The sequence below is a fragment of the Vanessa atalanta genome, chromosome 11 (assembly GCF_905147765.1).
Source record: "Vanessa atalanta chromosome 11, ilVanAtal1.2, whole genome shotgun sequence".
NCBI classification, from domain to species: domain Eukaryota; kingdom Metazoa; phylum Arthropoda; class Insecta; order Lepidoptera; family Nymphalidae; genus Vanessa; species Vanessa atalanta.
Window position 1 is genome coordinate 3650492 of NC_061881.1, and position 22727 is coordinate 3673218.

The 22727-nt window shown below is 29.5% G+C and overlaps 5 protein-coding genes across 5 annotated transcripts; 3 read left to right on the forward strand and 2 right to left on the reverse strand.

Annotated features, from left to right (window-relative positions):
* The first annotated feature begins 793 nt into the window (after positions 1-793).
* On the forward strand, positions 794-7131 carry LOC125067206 (cleavage stimulation factor subunit 2 tau variant). Its single transcript, XM_047675660.1, has 10 exons — positions 794-944; positions 1020-1288; positions 1607-1732; positions 1900-2007; positions 2536-2629; positions 2726-2779; positions 4711-4867; positions 6364-6464; positions 6720-6802; positions 6922-7131. Exons 1-10 carry the CDS (start codon positions 881-883, stop codon positions 7042-7044), a joined length of 1179 nt encoding a protein of 392 aa, XP_047531616.1. The 5' UTR covers positions 794-880; the 3' UTR covers positions 7045-7131.
* Positions 7132-7399: 268 nt separating this feature from the next.
* Positions 7400-14328, forward strand: LOC125067207 (protein CREG1). Its single transcript, XM_047675661.1, has 6 exons — positions 7400-7559; positions 7868-8079; positions 9444-9598; positions 9845-9964; positions 11537-11618; positions 13942-14328. The coding sequence occupies exons 2-6, from the start codon at positions 7878-7880 to the stop codon at positions 14109-14111; spliced, it is 729 nt and encodes a 242-aa protein (XP_047531617.1). The 5' UTR covers positions 7400-7559; positions 7868-7877; the 3' UTR covers positions 14112-14328.
* An 874-nt stretch (positions 14329-15202) lies between these two features.
* LOC125067227 (golgin-45) lies at positions 15203-17503 on the reverse strand. The gene is made up of 6 exons (XM_047675696.1): positions 17365-17503; positions 16784-17286; positions 16540-16677; positions 16300-16361; positions 15853-16228; positions 15203-15753 (listed from the first exon to the last, which is right to left on the reverse strand). The coding sequence occupies exons 1-6, from the start codon at positions 17390-17392 to the stop codon at positions 15610-15612; spliced, it is 1251 nt and encodes a 416-aa protein (XP_047531652.1). The 5' UTR covers positions 17393-17503; the 3' UTR covers positions 15203-15609.
* Positions 17504-18746: 1243 nt separating this feature from the next.
* LOC125067257 (glutaredoxin 3) lies at positions 18747-20815 on the reverse strand. The gene is made up of 4 exons (XM_047675739.1): positions 20553-20815; positions 20066-20234; positions 19165-19430; positions 18747-18987 (listed from the first exon to the last, which is right to left on the reverse strand). The coding sequence occupies exons 1-4, from the start codon at positions 20600-20602 to the stop codon at positions 18810-18812; spliced, it is 663 nt and encodes a 220-aa protein (XP_047531695.1). The 5' UTR covers positions 20603-20815; the 3' UTR covers positions 18747-18809.
* A 350-nt stretch (positions 20816-21165) lies between these two features.
* Positions 21166-22649, forward strand: LOC125067267 (prefoldin subunit 5). The gene is made up of 3 exons (XM_047675754.1): positions 21166-21396; positions 21469-21678; positions 22340-22649. Exons 1-3 carry the CDS (start codon positions 21295-21297, stop codon positions 22511-22513), a joined length of 486 nt encoding a protein of 161 aa, XP_047531710.1. The 5' UTR covers positions 21166-21294; the 3' UTR covers positions 22514-22649.
* The last annotated feature ends 78 nt before the right edge of the window (positions 22650-22727 follow it).

A 22727-nucleotide genomic window follows, 5' to 3' on the forward strand; every position in this document is an offset into this window, starting at 1 on the left:
TTTCCAAGAATAAAAAATAAATTATATACATATGTATAGTCGTTATATAGCTACGAGTTAAATTACCCAATACAAGCTTTAAAGGAAATATCGAAAGACGCAAAGTTGAACACCCATGAATCTTTGCATACGAATTTATCAAAGAGCAACTGACTGAAGAAAATCGTTATCGATTTGCAAAGGAACAAGCAACTATGCGTAGATCAAAAAGAGAGTCCAAATTTACTAGTTGCTGTCAAGATTATATTTCAAGTTAAAGTATTGTTAATGTAATTATCAATTTAAATTTTTAATTTTTATTATTTTAATATTTCTCGCCTGTGGCTTTTCGCTCGCACTTTAGGGATTGGTAGTCAAGTGGTAGGCATAAAAACTATTCTGTGTCCTTCCTTGGAGTTTATGCTTGCTTCATACACAATTTCATCAAATTCGGTTCAGTGATTTGGATGTGGAATTGCACCTGACAAGTAGATAGACAGAACGACTTTAACATTTATAATATTAATATCGATATCTTATGTAAACTTTATAAGAACTTTATACTTTTATCATATAAAATAATTGTCTGATGAAAGTTTTGTAATATGGCAGATATTAAGCCAGAAGCTAATTAAGATCATAGAAACTGGTATTTGTTATATCAAATGTACTTAAAATATTATGTTGAATTTCTATTATTTATATGAAACGTCGGTAAGGCTGTAATATATAGTACCTTAGCTTTTTGAAAGAGGTGTAATAATAAAAAATAAACATTAAAATGTCAAGTGCCAAAGTCAAAACTTTAGGATACTTTAATTTTCAAGCCTGAAGCTACTCTCGACAAGAATTGTTTAGCGTACTGTTTTATTTATAACAAGGCAAATTATTGTAATTAAAAATGGATAAAAGTAAAGAGAAAGAAGAGCAGAGTATTATGGACAAGTCCATGAGATCGGTTTTTGGTAAAGTAGCAATTAATGTGTTGTATTGTACTAGTATTTATTTAGAAGCTGTATAATAATGTATGTTATTTTCAGTGGGTAATATTCCTTACGAAGCTACGGAGGAGAAATTAAAAGATATATTTAGTGAAGTCGGTCCTGTTTTATCGTTTAAACTAGTATTTGATCGTGAGACAGGCAAGCCGAAAGGTTATGGATTTTGTGAATATAAGGATCAGGAAACAGCTCTTAGCGCTATGAGAAATCTTAATGGATATGAAATTGGTGGTCGTTCACTTCGAGTTGATAATGCTTGTACGGAGAAATCGAGAATGGAAATGCAAGCATTAATGCAAGGACCTCAGGTCATATTAACATTTCTCTTAATTATTTCATCTCCTTAGTAGTAAATGTACCTAAATGTAAAAATGAGGTATAAACTTGTATAGGTAAAAAGTCTATCAAATGCTACTAGCTTTGTTACATTATACATAATAACTGAATACATACACAATAACTCAATATTATTTTATTTTAACTCTTAACTAATTATATTGTATCAATACAAAGTCAAAGTTGTTAATTTGTCTTTATTTCTACTGCGGTTGGCATAGGCTAAGTATTAATTGATTACCTAGATATATCTGGATACTTTTAATGAGTGTTAAATAATATTTTTATAGATTGAAAATCCATATGGTGATCCTGTTGACCCAGATAAAGCTCCAGAAGCCATTAGTAAAGCAGTCGCTACATTACCTCCTGAGCAAATGTTTGAGCTTATGAAGCAAATGAAACTGTGTATTCAGGTGAATTTTCAGCTTAAAAGTTTTTTAGTTCAATAAGAACCCTAGAAGAAATTTTTATTTTATTTGATATGATATAATTTATTTACCATAAATTATTAATTTTATGAATTTATTATTATATAAATAACTAATGATTTTAATCTTCTATTGTAATTTGATGTTTCTAGAATAACCCAACTGAAGCGAGGAATATGCTGTTACAAAACCCACAACTAGCCTATGCATTATTGCAAGCTCAAGTAATAATGAGGATTGTTGATCCCGCAACAGCAGTTGTAAGTAACATCTACTGCCTATTTGATAATCACCATGCTCACTTATATTATACAAGCATAAATGTGACCTAAATAAAATAATTAACCTTTAGTTATCTTAGTTATTACAATTTTTCTTAGCTTTAGACTCTATTTTTATGGAATAAAATGTAGATTTTACTACCTAGCCCATAAATTGTCTATCTATTCATAAGCCTATTTGATACTTGTAGTAGGACAAACATATGCATTGATGACTTGTCCCCTTCCCCCTTATCTATTTGTTTATGCAAAGTGTGTTCTACTAAATCTTCTTGGAAATAATGTTTTTATTGGTATGGGTATTCAATGGCCTCTTCATTGCAATCTCTGTATTAGTGGAAACCATGCATCAAACACACATACACAAAACACTATAATATTACTGTAGTACAATTATGATATGTTCAATGTTATTTAATGAAATGTTAATGTCAATGTTATATAATATTTAATTCTTACAATCTATTTTTATTAAATAGTAATAAATAAATATGGTGTTTTTTTTAGAGCATGCTCCATCCAAGTAATCCAGTGCCACCTGTTTTGCAACCAGGTGATAAGCCTCCAACCACTACTTATATGCCTACCAGTCAATCACAGGGTAAACTTTTTTACTACATTATTGTATTACTTTTATTAAGTAAAAAAAGAGTATTATCGAGTGTTATTAATTATATTAAAACTTATTTTATTTCAGCACAACAACCACCATTGTTAAATAATCCTCCACCGCCTCAGAATCAATATGTCCGTAAGTTAAATTTATTATTATTTATTTTAATTTATTAGTATAAATGTTTTACGTTTAAAGAAAATATGCAGTCCACTAATTTAAAAATGATAGTGAAAGCAGTTGTTTCTTTTAAATATTTAATAGGCTTGTTTCCACTAATAATAAATCGGATGGCTTTGAGTTTCTAATGATTAACCATGATAATTAGTAAATAAAAAAACAACTTTTCTACAAAAATAATAAAAGATTAATTATATTTTTGGAAAATAAAATCGACAAAATGAGGCATTTAATCACGTGACATTAAACACCAATCAGAGTTGCGTGACGTCACACCTCGCGAAACAAGCGCGGAACACTACGTTGTTGCTATCAATTATCATTATGGCAGATAAACTGGGGGTACTACTTGGTTCTGGATCTTTCAAACACTCTGCGATTATTGACAAACTTTGTTTTTTCAACATATATCTTCTTGGCATTCGAACTTCGTTGGTATACAACCTGGTTTCATGCGCACTTGTGTCTTTACCCATAATATGATACTCTGTTTAATTAGTCATATCATTTGGCAACTAAAAAAATAAGAAGAGTTTGAATTATTACATTTTATAAAACGAAAATAATATTTTAACTCAAACAAATCATAAAATCCTATTCTAGTCCTAACATTTTATAGGTTATGTGTGATATATTATATTTGCTAAATTCATTTCTTTTACTATACATTTATAAATAGATATATCAAGTTGTATTTAATACTTACATCGAAATGATCTTCACAGAAATAAATTGTGGAATTAGTAGTTGACAAAATAAGAGCATCTTGCCTCCATGCCATTTTTAACCACTTAATTCGTATTTATTTATTGTTTGGTACGTATATGAATAATTTGTCTGGCGTTTTTATCGTTGTACTTTCACATTGGGGCACCATACAGTATTTATAATACGAGGAATTCATTATTTATTAAAAAACACAATTGACTGTCATACACAAACACGGCTGTTTCGCGAGGTGTGACGTCATTCAAGACGCCATGACAGTCTTGGCCTTTTTCGCGGTCAATTTCAAGTTCATTTCTAAAAACTCAAAATACTAACATAAAAAACCTATTTTTCTTAAAATAGTATATTTTTGGGGTGAAATAGATGCTAAGCTATAGTTTTAAACTAATTTCCAAATTTTGTCAACTAGCCTATTATATTAAGTTCATAATATTAATAAGCACATTTATGCAATGCAGTGGTTATGCAAAAAAGTGTCTATTTCCGTGTAAGATAAGTTTAGTTAGTTGTTAGTTGACAATTATAGTTATTTTTTCGCTCTTTAGGGCATAGTGTAGAAACTTTATATGCTGTAGCTATACCACTTAAAAGGAATCTAATGCAAAATAGGTAGGCCGTGAGATTAGCATGTTCAAACAAAATATACTTTTTATTCATATCTTATCACAAAAAACCCTTTCTAAACTTAACCGGTCGTTTTTGCTATCAATAATAATAATTTTGCTGGGATGCGGTTCTGTAATTATTAATTACAAATATTTCTAGTGTTGGATATTAAGTTTGGTCCAATTAAAATATTTTACAAACTAAAACCAATATTATATTGTACATTGCAAGATAATAATAGCTATAACCACGACGTATGTTTATGCGGAGTGCCCTGTGACTAGACTGGTTCCAGCCGAGCCTTTTGAGCGTTTTTCTATGTCATTTCTCAGTAAAAATGCATCGGAAAGCACGGATCCGAATCCCATCGGATTATGAGAGTGTACACACATTTGTGCACTATAGTATATATCCTGCGTAATTGGCTGTTCTCCTTTGAGGTTGGCCGCCGTTGCTGAAATCGGTCAGGACGACATCGTCGTCATGTGTTTATGTGGTCAAGAGTCAAGGCGTTCTTTCAGGATACCTGATATTTTAATCTTTATATTACTTAGCTCGTCCACCGATGCAGATGCAATCAATGGGCGGCATGGACGTGGATCTGCGCAGTACGCGTGCGCCAGCTCCCCTGTTGGACCAAGACATGCGCAGCTTGCCGCCCATGCCGCACCCCGTCCCGCCGCCCGCGTCCCACCCCCCCGCGCAGGATACGTACGTACCTCATTATTACATTATTGTTAAATTGATCGCTTGCAATTTATAATTGATGTATAATAATGTGCAAACTAACCAAAATCTAACGACATTTAATTTAAAAAAATTGAAATCGGTTGCGACTTAAGACACTTATTAGTATTATAATTTTATGATATCGTCTGTGATCGAAATTGTCCCAATTTTTTTCTTACCTCCGAAGAACATGTTGAAGCTTAATATACACATATTAAAATGATCCCCATTTATTTTTTATTACATTTACAATTGCTTACATAGATAAAATACACACAACAAAAAACATGGTGTTCAGTATTAAAAAATACAAAATCATCAAGGGTGCCAATTATATAGTGAATATTTTTTTTTTGTAATTCCTCTTAGCATTTTGTCTTTGATAAGGTGTTAGTCGCAATCAAATGAGCTTTAAGTCAGCCAGATAGGCAAACGATTCAATCAAACAGTAATAGTAACACTGCCATGTTATTGTTTTACAATTCATATAATTCTTAAATAAAATAAATAAAGCTCGTTTATTAAAACGACATCATATTTTATGATTCATCAAATGATTTTTTGTCATTTAAATTTTGAAGACCTGCCCAAACAACGGAGGTACAAGAGAAGTAAGTCGTATTTTTTAAATCTCATGTTGTTTCATTGTGTGGAATATTATTTGATTTAAACATAAGCCGAAATAGTTTTAATGTTTATGGGTGTTGATTTGGTTGTACATCATGATTTACATTATTTGACAGGAATAAAAGACTTGTTATTATTTTAAGCGATGTTTACTATCGGTATAACTAATTTTACATGTTATTTTTTAATGGCTATATTCTAGTTTAAAGGATGTGTGAGTCAATGTAAAAACAGGCACAAGGGACATAACAACTTAGATCTCGTGGTTGGTGTGCATTGTGGTGTGAAATCTTTTTTGTACTTGTTAAAGGGCCAGTATTTGTAGAGCAATATGACCATTATGTGGCCCATTTGCTTGTTTACCTTCTTAAAATGAACATATAATAAATTTTTTGTCCTGTCAAATTAATTTAGATATTTAAAATAAGTTAACATTCAATTTAATATGAATAATTTTTATTGCTTTTCTTTTATATTTGCATATTATTCATGGGTTTCATGTGCTTCTAGATGTTTATTTATAATTGATGTATTAGTATTATTTTAAAAGATGTTTTGTTAGAATGATCATAATGTGAAAATCTTACTTTGTTTGGGCTTTAGTAAAATTCTAAAAAAAATACTTTTGAATTCTTATCTTTTACTTTCTTGTATAAGAAAAGATCTTTTAGACTTATCTTAAATTAACAGTAAAATGTCTTACGCCTTGATACAGATATTATGAACTTCCATTGCATGTCATTCTGTTATTCTTTTCGAATATATCTGTCTGTCATGTATTGTCGTTTTTATTTAAGTTTTAGCTCTGTGTTTTACTAAACAATTCTTTTAATTTATTTTTATTTTACCAGCTCATTTCCACGTGATCCTCGTCTCGCCAATATGCAACCATTTAATTCTGACCCGCGTGTGCGTCCTAACGATCCACGCACACAATCTAAGATGCCACAACGTGAGTTCTATACTGTCATGTTTTTTCAATATCATTGAATTTTATTAACAAAAAATTATAATTTCTATACATTCTTTTTATATCAATCGAGACTCTACAAAAGATCAACAGCATTAAAACTATACATTAATAACTTTTCTGAAAAGTTAAAACTTAAATTTTTGGGTCATTGTCGTCTAAGACATCGTAATTGTATAAAAAGCCATAGAAATATTTATTATTGTACGATAAAAATATCTTTTTTATTTTATTTAGAACAAATGCCACCCGGTATGCCAAGCATGGCTCAAGCCAGGACCATTCAAGGAATACCATCTGGGGCCTCGGATCAAGAAAAAGTAAGTTTAAGAAAGAGATAGTTACTTGAAATAATGAAATTAATTAAAACAGTCATGTTAACTATTTGTAAACAGGAAATAGAAAAATATTATTTTGTGTTTTTTTTTTAAATTTACAGGCTGCACTGATCATGCAAGTATTGCAATTATCTGATGAACAAATCGCACTACTGCCACCAGAGCAGCGTGCCAGTATTCTCATGCTCAAGGAACAAATCGCAAAAAGTACTCAACAGCGCTAGTACTCCGCATCTCGTACTCCTTTATGCTCATGTAATTTACTGAGAAATATATTTTGACAATGTAATGATAATAAACTTTTAAATTAATAACTGATTTTTGTTACTTGATTCAACTTGTACCTCACGTATGACAAAATAATTACATAATATTATTTAATTTTGCATAATCCGCATGAGTTATAGAAATGAGACAGTAAATTGAAATTAATTAAAAATATTTATACATCTTCGATTTGTCAGTATTGCTTAAATCAAACATAGACAATATATTGTTATATGGCAACATTAAAAGTTTTATTATTATGGCAACTTTGCTATATGTCATGATATTTAATAATAGAACTGAGCATTATTGTCGATGTTGATCAGCTGAAGCTCACAACTTTTAAATTACTACTGCGTCATTTAGCAGTTTGGCGCGCTCGCGCATTTCCGTTTTGCGTGAGAGTGGAGCGCGTTTTGTGAATTCTTACTAAAAATATCTGGACAGTAATTTTTTTATTCATTATTAAAATGTAAGTGGCTTTTTATTATAAGTAATTTAATATAAAATAAATTGTCTGAATAACGAAATAATATGATGTACATGCTTTATATTTTACTAGTCACGCTATTGTAATTGATTTATTCTATAAAAATAAATTGAAGTGTTAAATAGCACATAAGCTACCTAAATTTTTAACATAAATTGAAACAAATCTATAAATAGCTTTTGCACACGTAAAGAAAAAATAATAATGAACTATCAACACGATTGCCATAAAAAACTAATTAAATAATTATTAATGCTTAAATAATTATGTACCTATATATTTTTTCCTAGATCCAAAACCATGTGGAAGCAATTATTTATATGTTTAAGTGTTATTTGTATATACGGTGAAACTAAATATTATCAAGAGAAACAACGGAATGAGTGGGTTCACAAAGATGACGGAAATGAAATAGGGACCCGAAAATCTCATCACAAAGGGCCGAGCCCGCCAGATCATACTAAGCTGGTAGCTATGGCGAGATATGTTTTACATAACTGTGGTAAGAATTTTTTATTTATTTTTTTAAATGTAAATAGTTTAATGGATTAGTTTAGATTATGGATATCAGAATTTTAAAATATATTGTTATTAATTCTGTTTCCTTACCCATTTTGGGCACCATAATAGTAAGGTATTTAAATAATTTTAGTATACATTTATTCATTGTTAAAATACTTCATTCATTATGAATTATTGATTAAATTAATTATAGATAATTTACGATATTTTAAAATAAATACACATATAAACACTTACGTCTGTTACTTTACTGAACAATTAATAAGAGTTTAATACACTACCTTGGAAAATTAAGTCTCACGTGTAAAAAGGCATTAATCATTCTATTTACAGAATGTAAAAAGTATAAATTAAACAGTGAATAATAGCTTTATTTATTGTCCGTGCCATCTTATATACAGTTAGAACAATTATGAGATGAAATAGCCCATTGTCTAGAAGACGTGAATATTAACCGAAAATGTTGGGTTCAAACCATGACAAGCGCAACTGAATTTTCATGTGATAATAATTCACCGCGTGCTCGGAGTTGAAGGAAACGACTGCGAACAAATCATGTGTACCCACCAACTCATTATGGAGCGATGTGGAACAACCTCCAAACCTTCCCAGAACTATTAGAACATTGATATATTTCGGACTATCAGACTCTCTCACTGTCTTTGAGCTAATTTACTTAAACTTCGATGACATTTTTAAAACGCACCCACATATTATTTTAGTATTTTTGTTCGCACATGATTAGGCTAAAGCTTTATTTACTTGAAGAATAGTTTTCTATTGCATATGGAAAATATCAATTCCGGCAATAAGGTCGAGGAATAAAGGTTAACAACGAACGTAACATCCTTGATACTTTAGTAATTAACTCGATAATAGCTTAGTATTAATAAATATTATTTTTATATGATCTTAAATATTGTATTTTGATAGTAAAGTATAGGCAAAGCGAAAGAGAAAGCCTCTGTCCCTCTCTGTTAAGGAGACGCTTGACGAGTCGAGACGAACGTATTCTACCTACCTATTCTATCGTAAGTTCTAATTCTTGTTGGATTTACGTGTAGCAGAATTATAGTCGACCCATGCAGGTTACCTCACTATAATTTCCTTCACTACCAACTACTATATTAAATAAACAAAAATTAAGCACTTTAAAATATTGGTGGATTTGTTTCAGGCTGAAAGATAACTTGATTAGCGAAAACTGGTTAAAGAATGGAAAAATCCTATGTAATTTATTTTATAATAAATTTACGCAAAACCGTGACCGTTTCACGGTCTGTATAAAATGGCAACATATCATTCAATTGGTCTGATGAAAAATCTTTTCTTTTTGTTCTACAGATTGGGCATCCATAGCAACTATTTCAACTTTACCCGCCATCGAAGGATTTCCATTTTCAAACGTAAAATCCGTTGTAGACGGGTCGATGGCTAATTCAACTGGGATACCATACTTTTATATGTCACCTTTGGATTTCACAGCGCGAGATTTATCGGTACAATAATACAAACTCACTAACGTACAAATTATCGAAATTAGAATTTAACTTTTTTCACATTTAACATTAAACCTTACGAAAAATATAGCTTTAATAATCACAATAATAATAAAATACTCGTTTGATATTTTTTTGAACGTAATTTAATTTGTTAAAAGTTATATATATTTAAACCGTAATAGTCTTACTTCAAAAGCCAATTATTATTTTTATATTGTTTTCAAATTAAAATAATATTTGCAGAAAAATACTCGCGCCACGATATTAGTGTCGTTGGAGCAGACGAGATATTGCGAGAACCAAAAGTATGACCCAGAAGATCCTAGATGTACAAGACTAATGCTTTCCGGGAAGATGAAGAAGGTGAGAATATGATACTCTAATAATAAAATGATTTTAATGAGTTTCTATGTGACAATCCTCAGTTTGCATTTACCCTGTGTATGTTTGTAACACTTCAAAAAAAAAAAGATTTAGCATAATATACGTAATATCCACGGTTTGAGAAGTGCTCCTCTATATTTCGTCAAAAATCACACTGCAAACGCACCTCATACTAAAATTAGTCGGATAATTCATTGTATTTACCAATTTATAACGAGCAATATACGATAACACGGTGAACGTGAAAAAACGATAAGAATAATCTGTTTTTCTAGTTTACCAAAACAAATGATAATCTACCAATAAATTAGTGTCCAGACCCGACTTCGCACGGGTATAATAAAACGTTTAAATAAATAATAATATATATCTCCATTGGTCTTACTTCCACAATCATCATCATCACGCATCAGCCAATTTACAAAAATAATAATTAATTATACACTTTTAAATATACCATGAATTAATTCTTCCATTCGTTAAAACCATATAAAACTCAGTTCGGTACTTTTTGAGTTTATCGCGTACACGGCGGGCGGGTGGACTTTATTTTATTAATACATATGATATACAAGTAGTATACTTTTGTTTTGTGTCAACGCTTCATATACAAAGTCAAGACTCGATATCACTTTAGAATGGTATGTTTAACTTACGAATGTTTGCAAAGCTCTCCAGTTATACTTAATACAATATTAGTTTATCAGCATGTTAAATATATTACGACAAAGACTACTACCCGTAACTACTTCAAAATTCTGTCTTAAACAAGAAATCACACTGATTAACCTATATAAGAAACGAAGAAACAGCAGCAATTACTTTTTTCATAGAGGTTAAAGATATATTTATATGATATTAAATAAAATAAATCACTTTAAATATGAGAATTTAAAAAAAAATCACTTTAAAAAAAATTGCGCTCGACTTATCTCTGTAATTATTGACATTATAAGATTACCATTACGTTAAATGTCTCACGTCTCCGTTATCTTAATAATAACAATAGATAAATTTATTGTAATGCCTATTATTATAAATTTGACAAAGTTTAAGTACATTTTCAATAGTGGGTATTATGAAAGGTGATATTTTTTATGCAGTAGTACTAGTACAGCCTGTAAACTACTCACTCCTGGGCTAAGACCCCCTCCCACTTTTTGAGGAAAGGTTTGAAGTTTATTACATGACGCTGCTCCAATGCGGTTTGGTGGCAGCAGCATGTGGCAGAATTTCATTAAAATTAGACACATGCAGCTTTCTTCACAATGTTTTCCTTCACCGCCGAGCACGAGATTAATTACAAAGACAAATTAAGCACATGAAAATTCAGCGGTGCTTGCCTAGCTTTGAACGCGCAATCATCTATAGAAAATATATTCTGATAGACTTTTATAAACACTTATGAATCTAATTAATTAATTGTGTCATTTCTACACCTATTATTTACCACTTGAGAGATCGTTTTTATTATTATTATCCTGTTCAATGCAAATTAAATTTTGTAGTATTAAAATAAAGAGTATTTGTATTGTACATTTTCCTTTCCAGATCAAAGAGAACACTAATGAGTACCAATTCGCAAAGGCCGCTTTGTTCGAGAGACATCCGGCGATGGCAAACTTCCCAGCTGGTGTGTATCAACTGATAATATAGAACATACTTTATTTTACTTCCGTTATTCACGTTTCCCGATACCCATGACTCGAATACCTTGAGTAGCTGAATATACTTTATAAAGGTCAACTCATTCTATTTTGGACTTTAAGTTTGTACATTACAGTTCACTTTTATACCCAAAAATCGCAATTCCCGAAGTGTTAAACTGCTAATATGTAACAAATTGTAAGTACGGATAAAACAAAGAGGTATAAATGTTTTATTGTGTGTTCACTAGTCAACATTGTCTTGTGTGATAAGTAATTACATGAGTAATACAAATATGGCTTAATAATCGTGTTTATTTATATTTGCATTATTAAATGATTGAAGTTTTCTATTTTATATATTTATGCATACTTTTTACTGTGTCAATATATTGCCTACATTAAAATACTGTCTAAAATATAAAGCATTAAACGATAATCATGAATTTGCATTATTTAGCCAACAAATAGCTATGTAGGTTCATGTTTATTGGTGTATGTTGTGATGATTAATAAACGAAAACCAAAATATTAAACATATTAAAATTAAGAACGTACAATATATAGGGTATTTATTATTAAATTACATGTCTAGGACCCTAATTTAAATGAGACGGTAACCTGTTACAAAAAAAAATATTAATATTTTTTTTATAAAATATTAGACAGCCTTAACACTCAGACCAGTAAAAATTACCTATATATATTATATCAGTCTAAGCCGTAGCGCAGCTTTTCTATCGCGGTTACCGGCATTGTATCTTAAACTAAAAAAGGTACCTATCAATGCGATAGCGAGTTTGGTAGGTACCCTTAGTTAGTCTAACTAGGTACTCCATAGATCAAGGGTACAGAAAATGAATAAATATCGGTCCCTAACAACTGAATCACGCGGACAGCTAAGGGCGGTAACTAGCATATGAATCTTGCCAGTATCTATTTATGTAGTTTTTAGTGTATTATGATGAAGGTACTCATATTATATATTTCACACAAAATAGATTTAAATATATTATGCGGATAAATATATTAGTTGATTGCCATGAATTTAAAATACTTACAACTTTTTCCTTAGTCTCTTCCTATAAAACTTTCAAGGTCAAAAACTATAAACTACTTGAAGTATCATTTGTATATTTTTTGCACTTGTTACTAAAACAATAATTATATTCATTATGTCCGTATTTTTCAACACTATGTTATTTGTATTATGTATTAAGTTCTTACCAAATTGTATTGTTGGATTGCGGCCAGAAGTTTAATGTTCAAAAACATAATATTCTGGGGGTAATCAGGTAAGGCCTTGGTTAGATTTGCAATATAGCAAGAAAATAAAATGAGCTTTAATCTCATGCAAGTACACTCAATAAATATTGTATTTAACCATTTATTTATTATATAAACCATATTTGTGTCTTGTGAATAGTCTTGTTTAATTAAATAGTTAAAAATGTAGGTCTAGTTTTAAAAAAAACGTTTAATCACATACATTTTTCAACGCTGCGTCAGCAGTGAAAATATATGCTACGTATACATCTATGCTAAATCGGTAATTTGCAATGACATATGGGTAGTATACTTACCAGTAACGACTACCTACGTTTTTTATGCAAGCAAGTTACCCAAACGCTGCCCTTGGATTAACCCCAAGGTTAATCCAAGGGCAGCGTTTGGCTCCTTCTAGAATCGGGATCTAGGGATTCCTTAGTCACAATCACCCAAGTGGTAATTATGTAAGTAGGTTCCATTCGAAGAAGGAATAAAGAGAAACAAACATTAGATTTACGTATTTCATGTAATTCGATAATAGCTCAGCTATATTGTGCTGTATGCATTTCAAACGGGTTCTGACTTCTTATTTAATTTTACTTCCTATAACAGCTTCTTCTTCATTCAAACGAAAAAATGCCACCAATCCGTAATGAATATTAGAGATTATTTAAGCTTTCGACCTACAGACCGTCTTACGCATTCCGGTGTAAAGACGGTAATGATATGACGCGAATTCGATGTCAATGTTGTCTTGTGTTTATTTCTCTTGTGGTTGGAATAGACTTTCATTTTTTTATATACTTGCCTATACTTGGATAATTTGTAATTCTGTCATTGCTTGTAGAATATCTCTTAAACTATGAGCAAAAAAATAAAATGTATATGTTTCATAACCTTTCAAAAACTCCAGTAAATAGTATAGTTAAAGATATATCATTGTTATTTCGAACAAAAGATAATAATTTGTATTTTTTTTAATTGTGATACGATAAAGCATAAAAGGTGTCAAGTTCAAGTTTATTTTTATTTTTTTTACAGATCACGACTGGTTCATCGCTAAAATGAAGATAGCGCAAATTGCAATGGTTGACTGGTTCGGCGGTGCTAAGTACGTACCAGTCAAAGACTATCTGGCTTACAACTACACCGGCACCGAGATGTTGCAATATCACAACCAGTTATTACATAAATTTGATAACGATGTATAAAATATAAACAGTGAAGTAAATCGCGGTTTTTAATACAAATATAAAATATATATATTTTTTTAGAACTAAAGTTGTTTACATAAAATATATTGTATGTAATCCTAATAAGACAGAAAAATTGAGAAGTTCATTTGTTTAGAAGTATCTATCATATAGATACTTAGAACTTTTGTACTTTTAGAATTCATTTCATATGACCGTTAAAATATTGAGAATTAATGAATCTATTATATGCTGAATAGTAATTTTGAATAACATTAAGTGTAATGCTTTACTACATTGAATAAATGAATTAGAATTTTCAAGGAAATCAGAAGATTATTTTATTCCTTTTGTTGTAAGATATTTTTGACTATTATTAGTAAAGTAATGGTCATGGGTTAATGAAAATTGAATAACAAGTCCTTACATACATATTTACTTTTATTAGGTATTGCAAATGAGAATTTCACTAATTTTCACAATTTTAAATAAGTATTAATGTTACAGGAGATATACATACATATTTTTATACAACATATATTTTATATATATCTACCGAATTAAGATTTAAACCTATAAAAATAATGTATTTTATTTTAAAGCTTCTACTTGTAGTATAAAATTATTCCAATTGGTATAAACTAATATGAATTTACCAACTATTTCAGCAATATGATTTAACTTGCTGTGGAACTTTTTGATGCACTACTTATATAAATATTGCAATGACATTAATTGCTTAATATATCTAAAATAGGAATCTACTATGAATCTACCTGGAATGATAATTATGGATACCAAATGTTTTGTATATTTATAATATCAAAACTCATGATAACACTATTGATTAGGAAAGTAGGACAATTGCAAAACAAAAAACTCTCATAAAAAACATACTTTTCTTTGAAAAGTTTATGGGGAATGCAATTAAAAGTTTTAGTATCTGTTGAAAAACGCGTTTTATCAAATATATTATAAATGCTGTATCGCACAAAAATAATAATTAAAAACTACAACCTTGGTATTGATGCTATCCATATAATATATATTCTTGGTATACTTACTGTTTATTTAGGCAAAAATCTAATATGTATATATTAACACCTAATTAAAAATTAATAATAAACTGTTTCATATTTATTTTATATAATAATTATATCAAAAATTAAATAACAATAAAATTCATAAAAAGTGTAAACTTATAAATAAAAAAAATATTTGAATGAAAATGGGTCTTAGCTATAAGGTGTGTATTAGGTATATGTATGTTAGAATAGAAATTAATAACAATTACCTTTTTCCTTGAACAATACTTAATTGATGCTTCAATAAGCACCATTTCCTGATTTTAAAATTTGCTTCTTATTATGGTTGTGCAACTTTGAGCAATTCATTATATAGACGTAAATATGAATATCATTATTACAGTATTTTTTTTAACAATTTATTGAATACTATAAATTAAAGCTCAAGCTTTGTCAAATTTTATTTCAAATTTGTATCAAAAATGTATTATTTACAGCAATTGAACTTTTCCATTACAATGCATGCAAGACGCAACCGGTGGTGAAATGTTCCCACTATTGTTGTAAGCATGATGAACAAGAGCATTTACTGGTTCCTCATTTAATTTCTTCATTTCAAATGGCATTGCCATTACCTAAATAAAATTAGAAATTGTTAAGTTACATGGCACTAGCTCAAATCAAACATAACCAAACAAAATAAAAATTATAATAATATAATGTAATGTACTTACTTGCTCCGCATAAATCTCAGCTTCAGTGGCTGTGGCTAGTGAATCTAAATGATTAATTGCTTGTTTCTCTGTTGAACTGCTGATGTTTTCAGACAATTTTAAATTTGTTGATGCTAAATCAAGTACACTTGCAGAATGTGGCATGGTAGTGTTAAAGTTGAGATTACCAATTGGTCTATTTTTACTTCCCATGTATTCAGAAATAGCCACACTCTCTAGCCAATTCTCATGGAGGCTGTACAAGTTTTTGTATGTACAAATCATCATATCTCTCATTCTACATCTCTCATCGAGCAATTGTTTTACTGCCTGATGCAAGTTTACCGTTTTCTCATTAAGCATTTTCTTGCACTGCGCAAGTTCTTCAATCATAAGGCTGTAAGGAATATATTATTAACAAAAATATAAAAACAAAAAATGCATACTAAATACTGCTGTGCAATTTACCTGCTAGCAAGGAATTTACTTCTCCATACTTCACATTGGCCGGCTAGCCATTCTGTTTGTTCCTAGTAATAGTTAATGATCAAAATAAAAATAAACTTAATCAAATTGACTTGAACCATTCAATTATTATTTTGAAATTTAATTAATTATTTGGTATTAACATTGGTATTAATTTTTTGAAGCAATCAACAATTAATACCAATGTTTATATATTGCTCAATATCTAATATAAATCTTCACCTGGTGTGTAGACAAATGTTGTGCAGAATTGACTAAAGCATTAGCTAAGTGTTTCTTATCCTCATTCAGGGAATGGACTTGAAACTCAAGATCTTCACCCATCGAGGCCACAAGCATCGTCTTTAATTCCTTATTCACCTGTTTTAAGATATGAGTATACAATGTTAATGAATGTTTACTGTCTAAAATAAATAAAACAACTAACAAATTTGTTGCTGAAAGGTTGTTCAATAAATATTGGTACCTGGGCTTGTTGCTTCAGCTGCTCTTTTAAATTTTCATTTTCCTTTGTTAACTCTTCTAATTTATTTTGAATTTCCTTATCTATTTTTGTTTTATCTGAATCTGTTTCAGACTTATCACTGCAAGATGCTAGTTTGCTTCTAGGCTTAAATTCGTTGATATTAGTGTTCATTTGTGACATTTGGTTGATAAGTTTGTTTATATCCATACGATTTCTAGATTTTTTGTTTCCTTTCAACAACAGCCTAGGAGTTATTGGTTTAACAGCACCTGCATAAGGTTCGTAAGGGACAAACTTCGGATTTTTAGAGTATATATGAGAACTTTTCTTTTCAGGCGTAATTATTTTTGACGGATATATTTGTACTAAACGACCAGGAAGTAAAGATTCTTTACTGCTTGCTCGTAGAACTGTTCTGGTTTCATGTCTATTTGTTTTGTTCTCGTTTACATTTTCATTTGATTCCATTCCATCACCCGCTGTTCTAATTTTATTCATTATTTCTGTAGGAAACATTACTGTGATAAGATACTAATATTTATACCAATAATTATTGTAAATAAATACTTTGTTTTACTTACTAGAGTTAAACGAAATTAATGTATCCATGTTGAATCTTAAATTATTAATTTACTTTCAATAGAACAGTTAAAACAACAAAATTAGAAATTAATAATTTTATTTTGTATTACGTTTACGTATATTTGACATTCGCGTGACTGTCAAACGTCAATGTCGAACCCAGTTCAAGTTAATCACATGAATTAATAAGCCGAAGACATTACGTTCAAAATAAACCTGTAATAAACTTGAAGTGACATTGTCTTGGAGCAAAGTTCACTAGAATTTGTGCATTGATATGGTATAAATAAAATCTACAGGCAGTATGGAAACTATTACAAAAAAGCCAATTTCATACCATATTAATAAAGTTAAATATATTTAATTTATTTTTTAACATTATCTATTAGGCTTTATTTATTTTTTAAGTTTTTTAAATATAATTTCATAATTACAATATACTAGTAAAATCAGCTTTTTTGTAAAGCACTTATTTCTAGGCATTGACGTGTGTGTATACAACTAGTCAAGCTCTTCAAAATTAAATTTGTGTCACAGTAACGGAAAAAGAAAAGAAGGCTCTCGAAGGCGAGGGTAGTTCAATGATTAAGCCGAGATGATCGCACAGATGTGTGTATGATAAGTTTACCTGTCCCTGAGATATCATAGTGAAATAAAAATATAGTAGATTCGATAATTTTCATAATTATAATGGTATTTAGTGGATTTGGTAATCATTATTACAACATAATACATTCAAAATTGCAGATAATATATTACATAGCATGTGTGTTATATAAATATTAAAATTATAATTAATAAGTACAATCAACTGCATGATGCGGTAACTAATGAAACATTTACAGCAATTAATTATTCATTGTGCGGCTCCCCTATATTGCCCGCAATTTTCAAGCTGGAAACCCTAATAAAAAAAGATGTATATTAATATTTTTTTATTTTTGATACTTTTCAAAATTTAAAAATATTTAATTTTAGAACTACGATTTATTTCAAACCTTGCTGCATAAAATTGTGGCAATCGATGTAGTTTTTAAAATTGAAAGAAGTAATCTATTACAAAAAATCAGTTATTTGAAAACCTAATATTTTTTCATATTTTTTTTAAATATCTTCAGAATTTATTTTGCTTGGCTGATTGACTCTAAAATCTAATTACATCTAAGTCTCGATGAACATAAATATATTGGATTAAATGCGTAACTTCTCGCCAATTGTTTTCTTTTTACAATAATGCAACCAGAAAGCAAGGAATTTAATCAAAATTTGACATTGAACTTCTGCATTATGTTCAAATTTTAACTAACCATTTTTGGAAGAAAATTTTACTTTTATAAATTATATAACCACATAATGAATGGTAATAAAAGGAAGGGAATGATAAAATTTCAATATTTTTATTAAATAAATAAAAAATGAGCTACACAACACAGATGAGCATAATTCAAGGGTTTAGAGTAGACTCAAGATCTCCACTAGCTTGAAGTTCTTTTATAATGTCTAATCCACCAACTAATTCTCCTTTGACATACAATTGAGGATATGTGGGCCAATCAGAATATGTTTTTAGACCTTGACGAACCTCTTCATCTGTTAGGATATCAAATGTTTCATACTGCACTCTAAAAACACATTATTTATTTTACAAAAATATTAATATTATTATATAAAAAATGATTCATGCAAACAATTTTGTAATTTTAGATAATATTTAAATATATTATTTAATTTTAGACTTAAATATATTATTATAGACAAGTAATCAAAAATATCTTATTATCATTGGTTGTTCAACATACCCAGTACCATTAAGAATCTGAATTAGAGTTCTACTGAAACCGCATCTAGGTGCATCTCTATTCCCTTTCATAAACACCATTACATTATGTTTATTTATAAGAGCTTTCAGTCTTTCTTCCAATGACTGTTTAGGTGATACATCTAAATTATCTTTAGCTCCACTGTGGGTTCTAACCTTTGATGATATTTGGGCAGCATCAGCTCCATCAATTCTGTCTATTTGAGTGCCATTTTTAAATAATATTACAGTAGGAACAGAATCCACCTGAAAAAAAAGGAGCATGTAAAAGAAAAGATTTTTGTTAATAATGAGCCATATTTGAATTATTAATGATAACAATATAAGTATTTCGTATTAATTAGAAACTATTATTGTTATAATGTATCCTTGTTGAATATTATTGCTGTATTAAATAAATGTGTAAATATTTAAAAACATCCAATCAGTTTCGGCGAAGATTGTTCGAGGTTTTGGCCAAAGCTAAAGGTATTTAGTAAGTGCCAGAAATAAACTCAATTTTAAAAGTATTGTATTGTGTAGAGGTGATACACAGGGCATAGATGTAACACTGATTTGATTCAGCCTGATGGCATGACAATTAGTAAAAGAAAAAACAAAATAAGTTCATATGTATATTTCTTTATCTAATCAATAAATTTTATTAAGAACTTTTTGAGAAGTAAAATAACAGCTTGTAAATGTCCCATAGCTGGGCTAGGGCATCCTCGAAAACATCTATATAGCAAAACATTGAATGAGCAGATGATGGTTGATGATTGATGTTTCAATAGTTAGATGATTTGCTAAAAAGGCTATTTGATAAATAGAAAATAATATAATAAACTTTTAATTTTTAAATGACTTGGCAAATGATGAAAAATGATGAAAAAGTGTTATACCTTATATTTCAGTGAGATTTCAGAAAGGTTTTCAGCATCACAAACACCAAATTTACTACCACTGGATTGTACTTCTGGTAATTTTGACAGCTCTTTCAAAATATCTGTAACCTGACCACATTGGTCTGCCCAATCAGCTGAGAAGTGCACAACTGTTAAGGATGGTGACCTAAAAATTGACTACTTATATGGTAGATATATTGAAACAATATTTTGATATTGATATATTCAAAAATTATATATTGAAAATTAATTGTTTAATGAAATTATGATAATATATAAAACATGGGGCCTTTGTAACTACTAAGTTATTGAATTTTATGGAATGCTACATTTGGATTTAATATTTAATATGAATGGTCTTCTTATGATTTAACAACATTTGATGTAATAATTATTTGTATCATTATATTTTTGCTACAAATTCGTATTCCTTTTGTAAAAGATATTTTGAATTTATAAAATTTAAGGAAGGAACGACAGGTACCTGACGAAATTTACAAAATTATCTACAGTATCAATGTTAGTGACCGACATTTCGGGATTAGGTTATATTGTATAATGACTGAATTATATTATATTATTTCCTCTGCTAATAAATATATAAATGTTCACTCGTGTGATGAAATAACGCGTTAAACAGAATTTAGATAATTTAAAAAAACGTTTTAACGCAAATTACAGGTGAAAAATAATTAAATTTGGGAAATATCTTTAACTATTCGCCGATTTCCAATAGTGATTATGATTTGTGACACATGACAATTTGACATTTATATTTTGTCAAGTAATCAGTCTTGCCATCTTTCCTTCGGGACAAGTAACTCATTTCTGATTTCAGGAACTAAATTCTACAATATTGCGATCTAATGACTTAATTTTCTAGGATTTTTCAAGCAAGACCTAAATAACAAAAATGTGGAATAAGTTTTCTTAAAGCTATGATATATTACGCCTTGTCTTGACTGTTTCCGGCTAGTAATTGTTTATTATATAGGTTTGACTTAAAACTTAATTAAACTGTATGAGTATCACCTTGATCACAGCTAAAAAAAATATAAAAAAATACGTATTATTTTTGTCTTTGTCTAATTTTCTGTAACTCTATGTCATTTGTCGATCTTGATTCTTGTTTAGGTTATAAAGCAACTATGAGTTATTGTAGAATTTGAAATAAAATAAACACAAGTATATTGTTTTTACCTTTCGAATAAATCCCATTTTCTAAGATGTCTACTATTTCATCGGCCCCAGCTCCTGGGATGCACCAAATTGATCTATCGAAGCTAAATCTTCACCAGTTGGCCAAATTGAAACAGCAATTAGATCAAGTGAGTACAATAAAATTAATTCTTTTTAAATCTGTATTAATACATTATTAATGTTATTCTTTTAATTCCCAGGAACTTAATGTGTTTCAAGATTCATTACAAACTCTTAAAATGGCACAAGGAAAGTTTGTAGAATCAGGTGAGAGCGTTGAAAAAATTACACCGGAATCGAAAGGAAAGACAGTCCTCGTACCTCTAACTGGTTCAATGTACGTCCCTGGTACTATTGCAGACACTGACAACGTTATAATTGACATTGGAACTGGGTACTATGCACAAAAGGTAAGTTCATAGAAATTTCTAAAAATAACAATTCATAATTTTTTTTGTGATTTACTTTTATGTTTGACACTAAGAAACTTTATGCCTAAAAATGTTCTGTATTAATTCTTATAGATTTATGTACATTTACAACAACAGCTCACATTACCTAACAAAAACCAGGCATATTATTCTATTGAAAAATAGATATGCTCAAAAAATCATAGCTTATTTTATTTTATTTACTATAAAATAGTAATTTTCTGGGTGGCTTGAGTTTATTTGATAGAATTTGCATTCTAAAAAGCTATTAAACTTTAATATTCTACTCCCAACTAGCAATACTTAGTGTAGTTCTGTTCTGACATATTATCGAAACACAACACTCACACATGTGTGTAAGGTATGGCTAAAATTTCCAACATTGCCACTATCTTTGTTGTGGTGGGGCTCACTCGCCATCAGGTGTCCTATTTGCCAGTCTGCCCACCTATATCAAATAAAAAATAATTACTCTGTTGACTTTATCAACTTTTAAAGCAATTATTTTGTTTACTACTTACATAAATTGGTACAACAACCATGGGCTAAATTTAAATTGCTTGATAGTTAATATATAATGTTGATTTAATTTCATATTTCTTTGACTAACTAATCTTATAGCTTATTATTTTACTCCTAGGATATAGAAGGTGCCAAGGATTACTTTAAACGAAAAGTTGATTTTGTAACTGAACAAATGGAAAAAATTCAAGTTTTGGGTATTGAAAAATCAAAAGTACGAGAAGCAATTTGCATGATGATGGAGATGAAAGTTCAAGCACAAGCCCAGGCTCAAAAGGCCTCTACGTCATAATATTAGCTTTTTATATTATCTGCTTTACCTCATAATCCTTAATTAATCTTAATTCAAACAAGTGCAATGCATGGCATTTCTCCTCAATCTTTATTATAATTTAACCTTTTAATTTGATATTATAATAAGCTTAGCAGTAATATTTGCATCACATTGCAAACAAATATATCTACAGTATAAGTTACTGTTTTTTAAAATTATTCTGTATTACTTT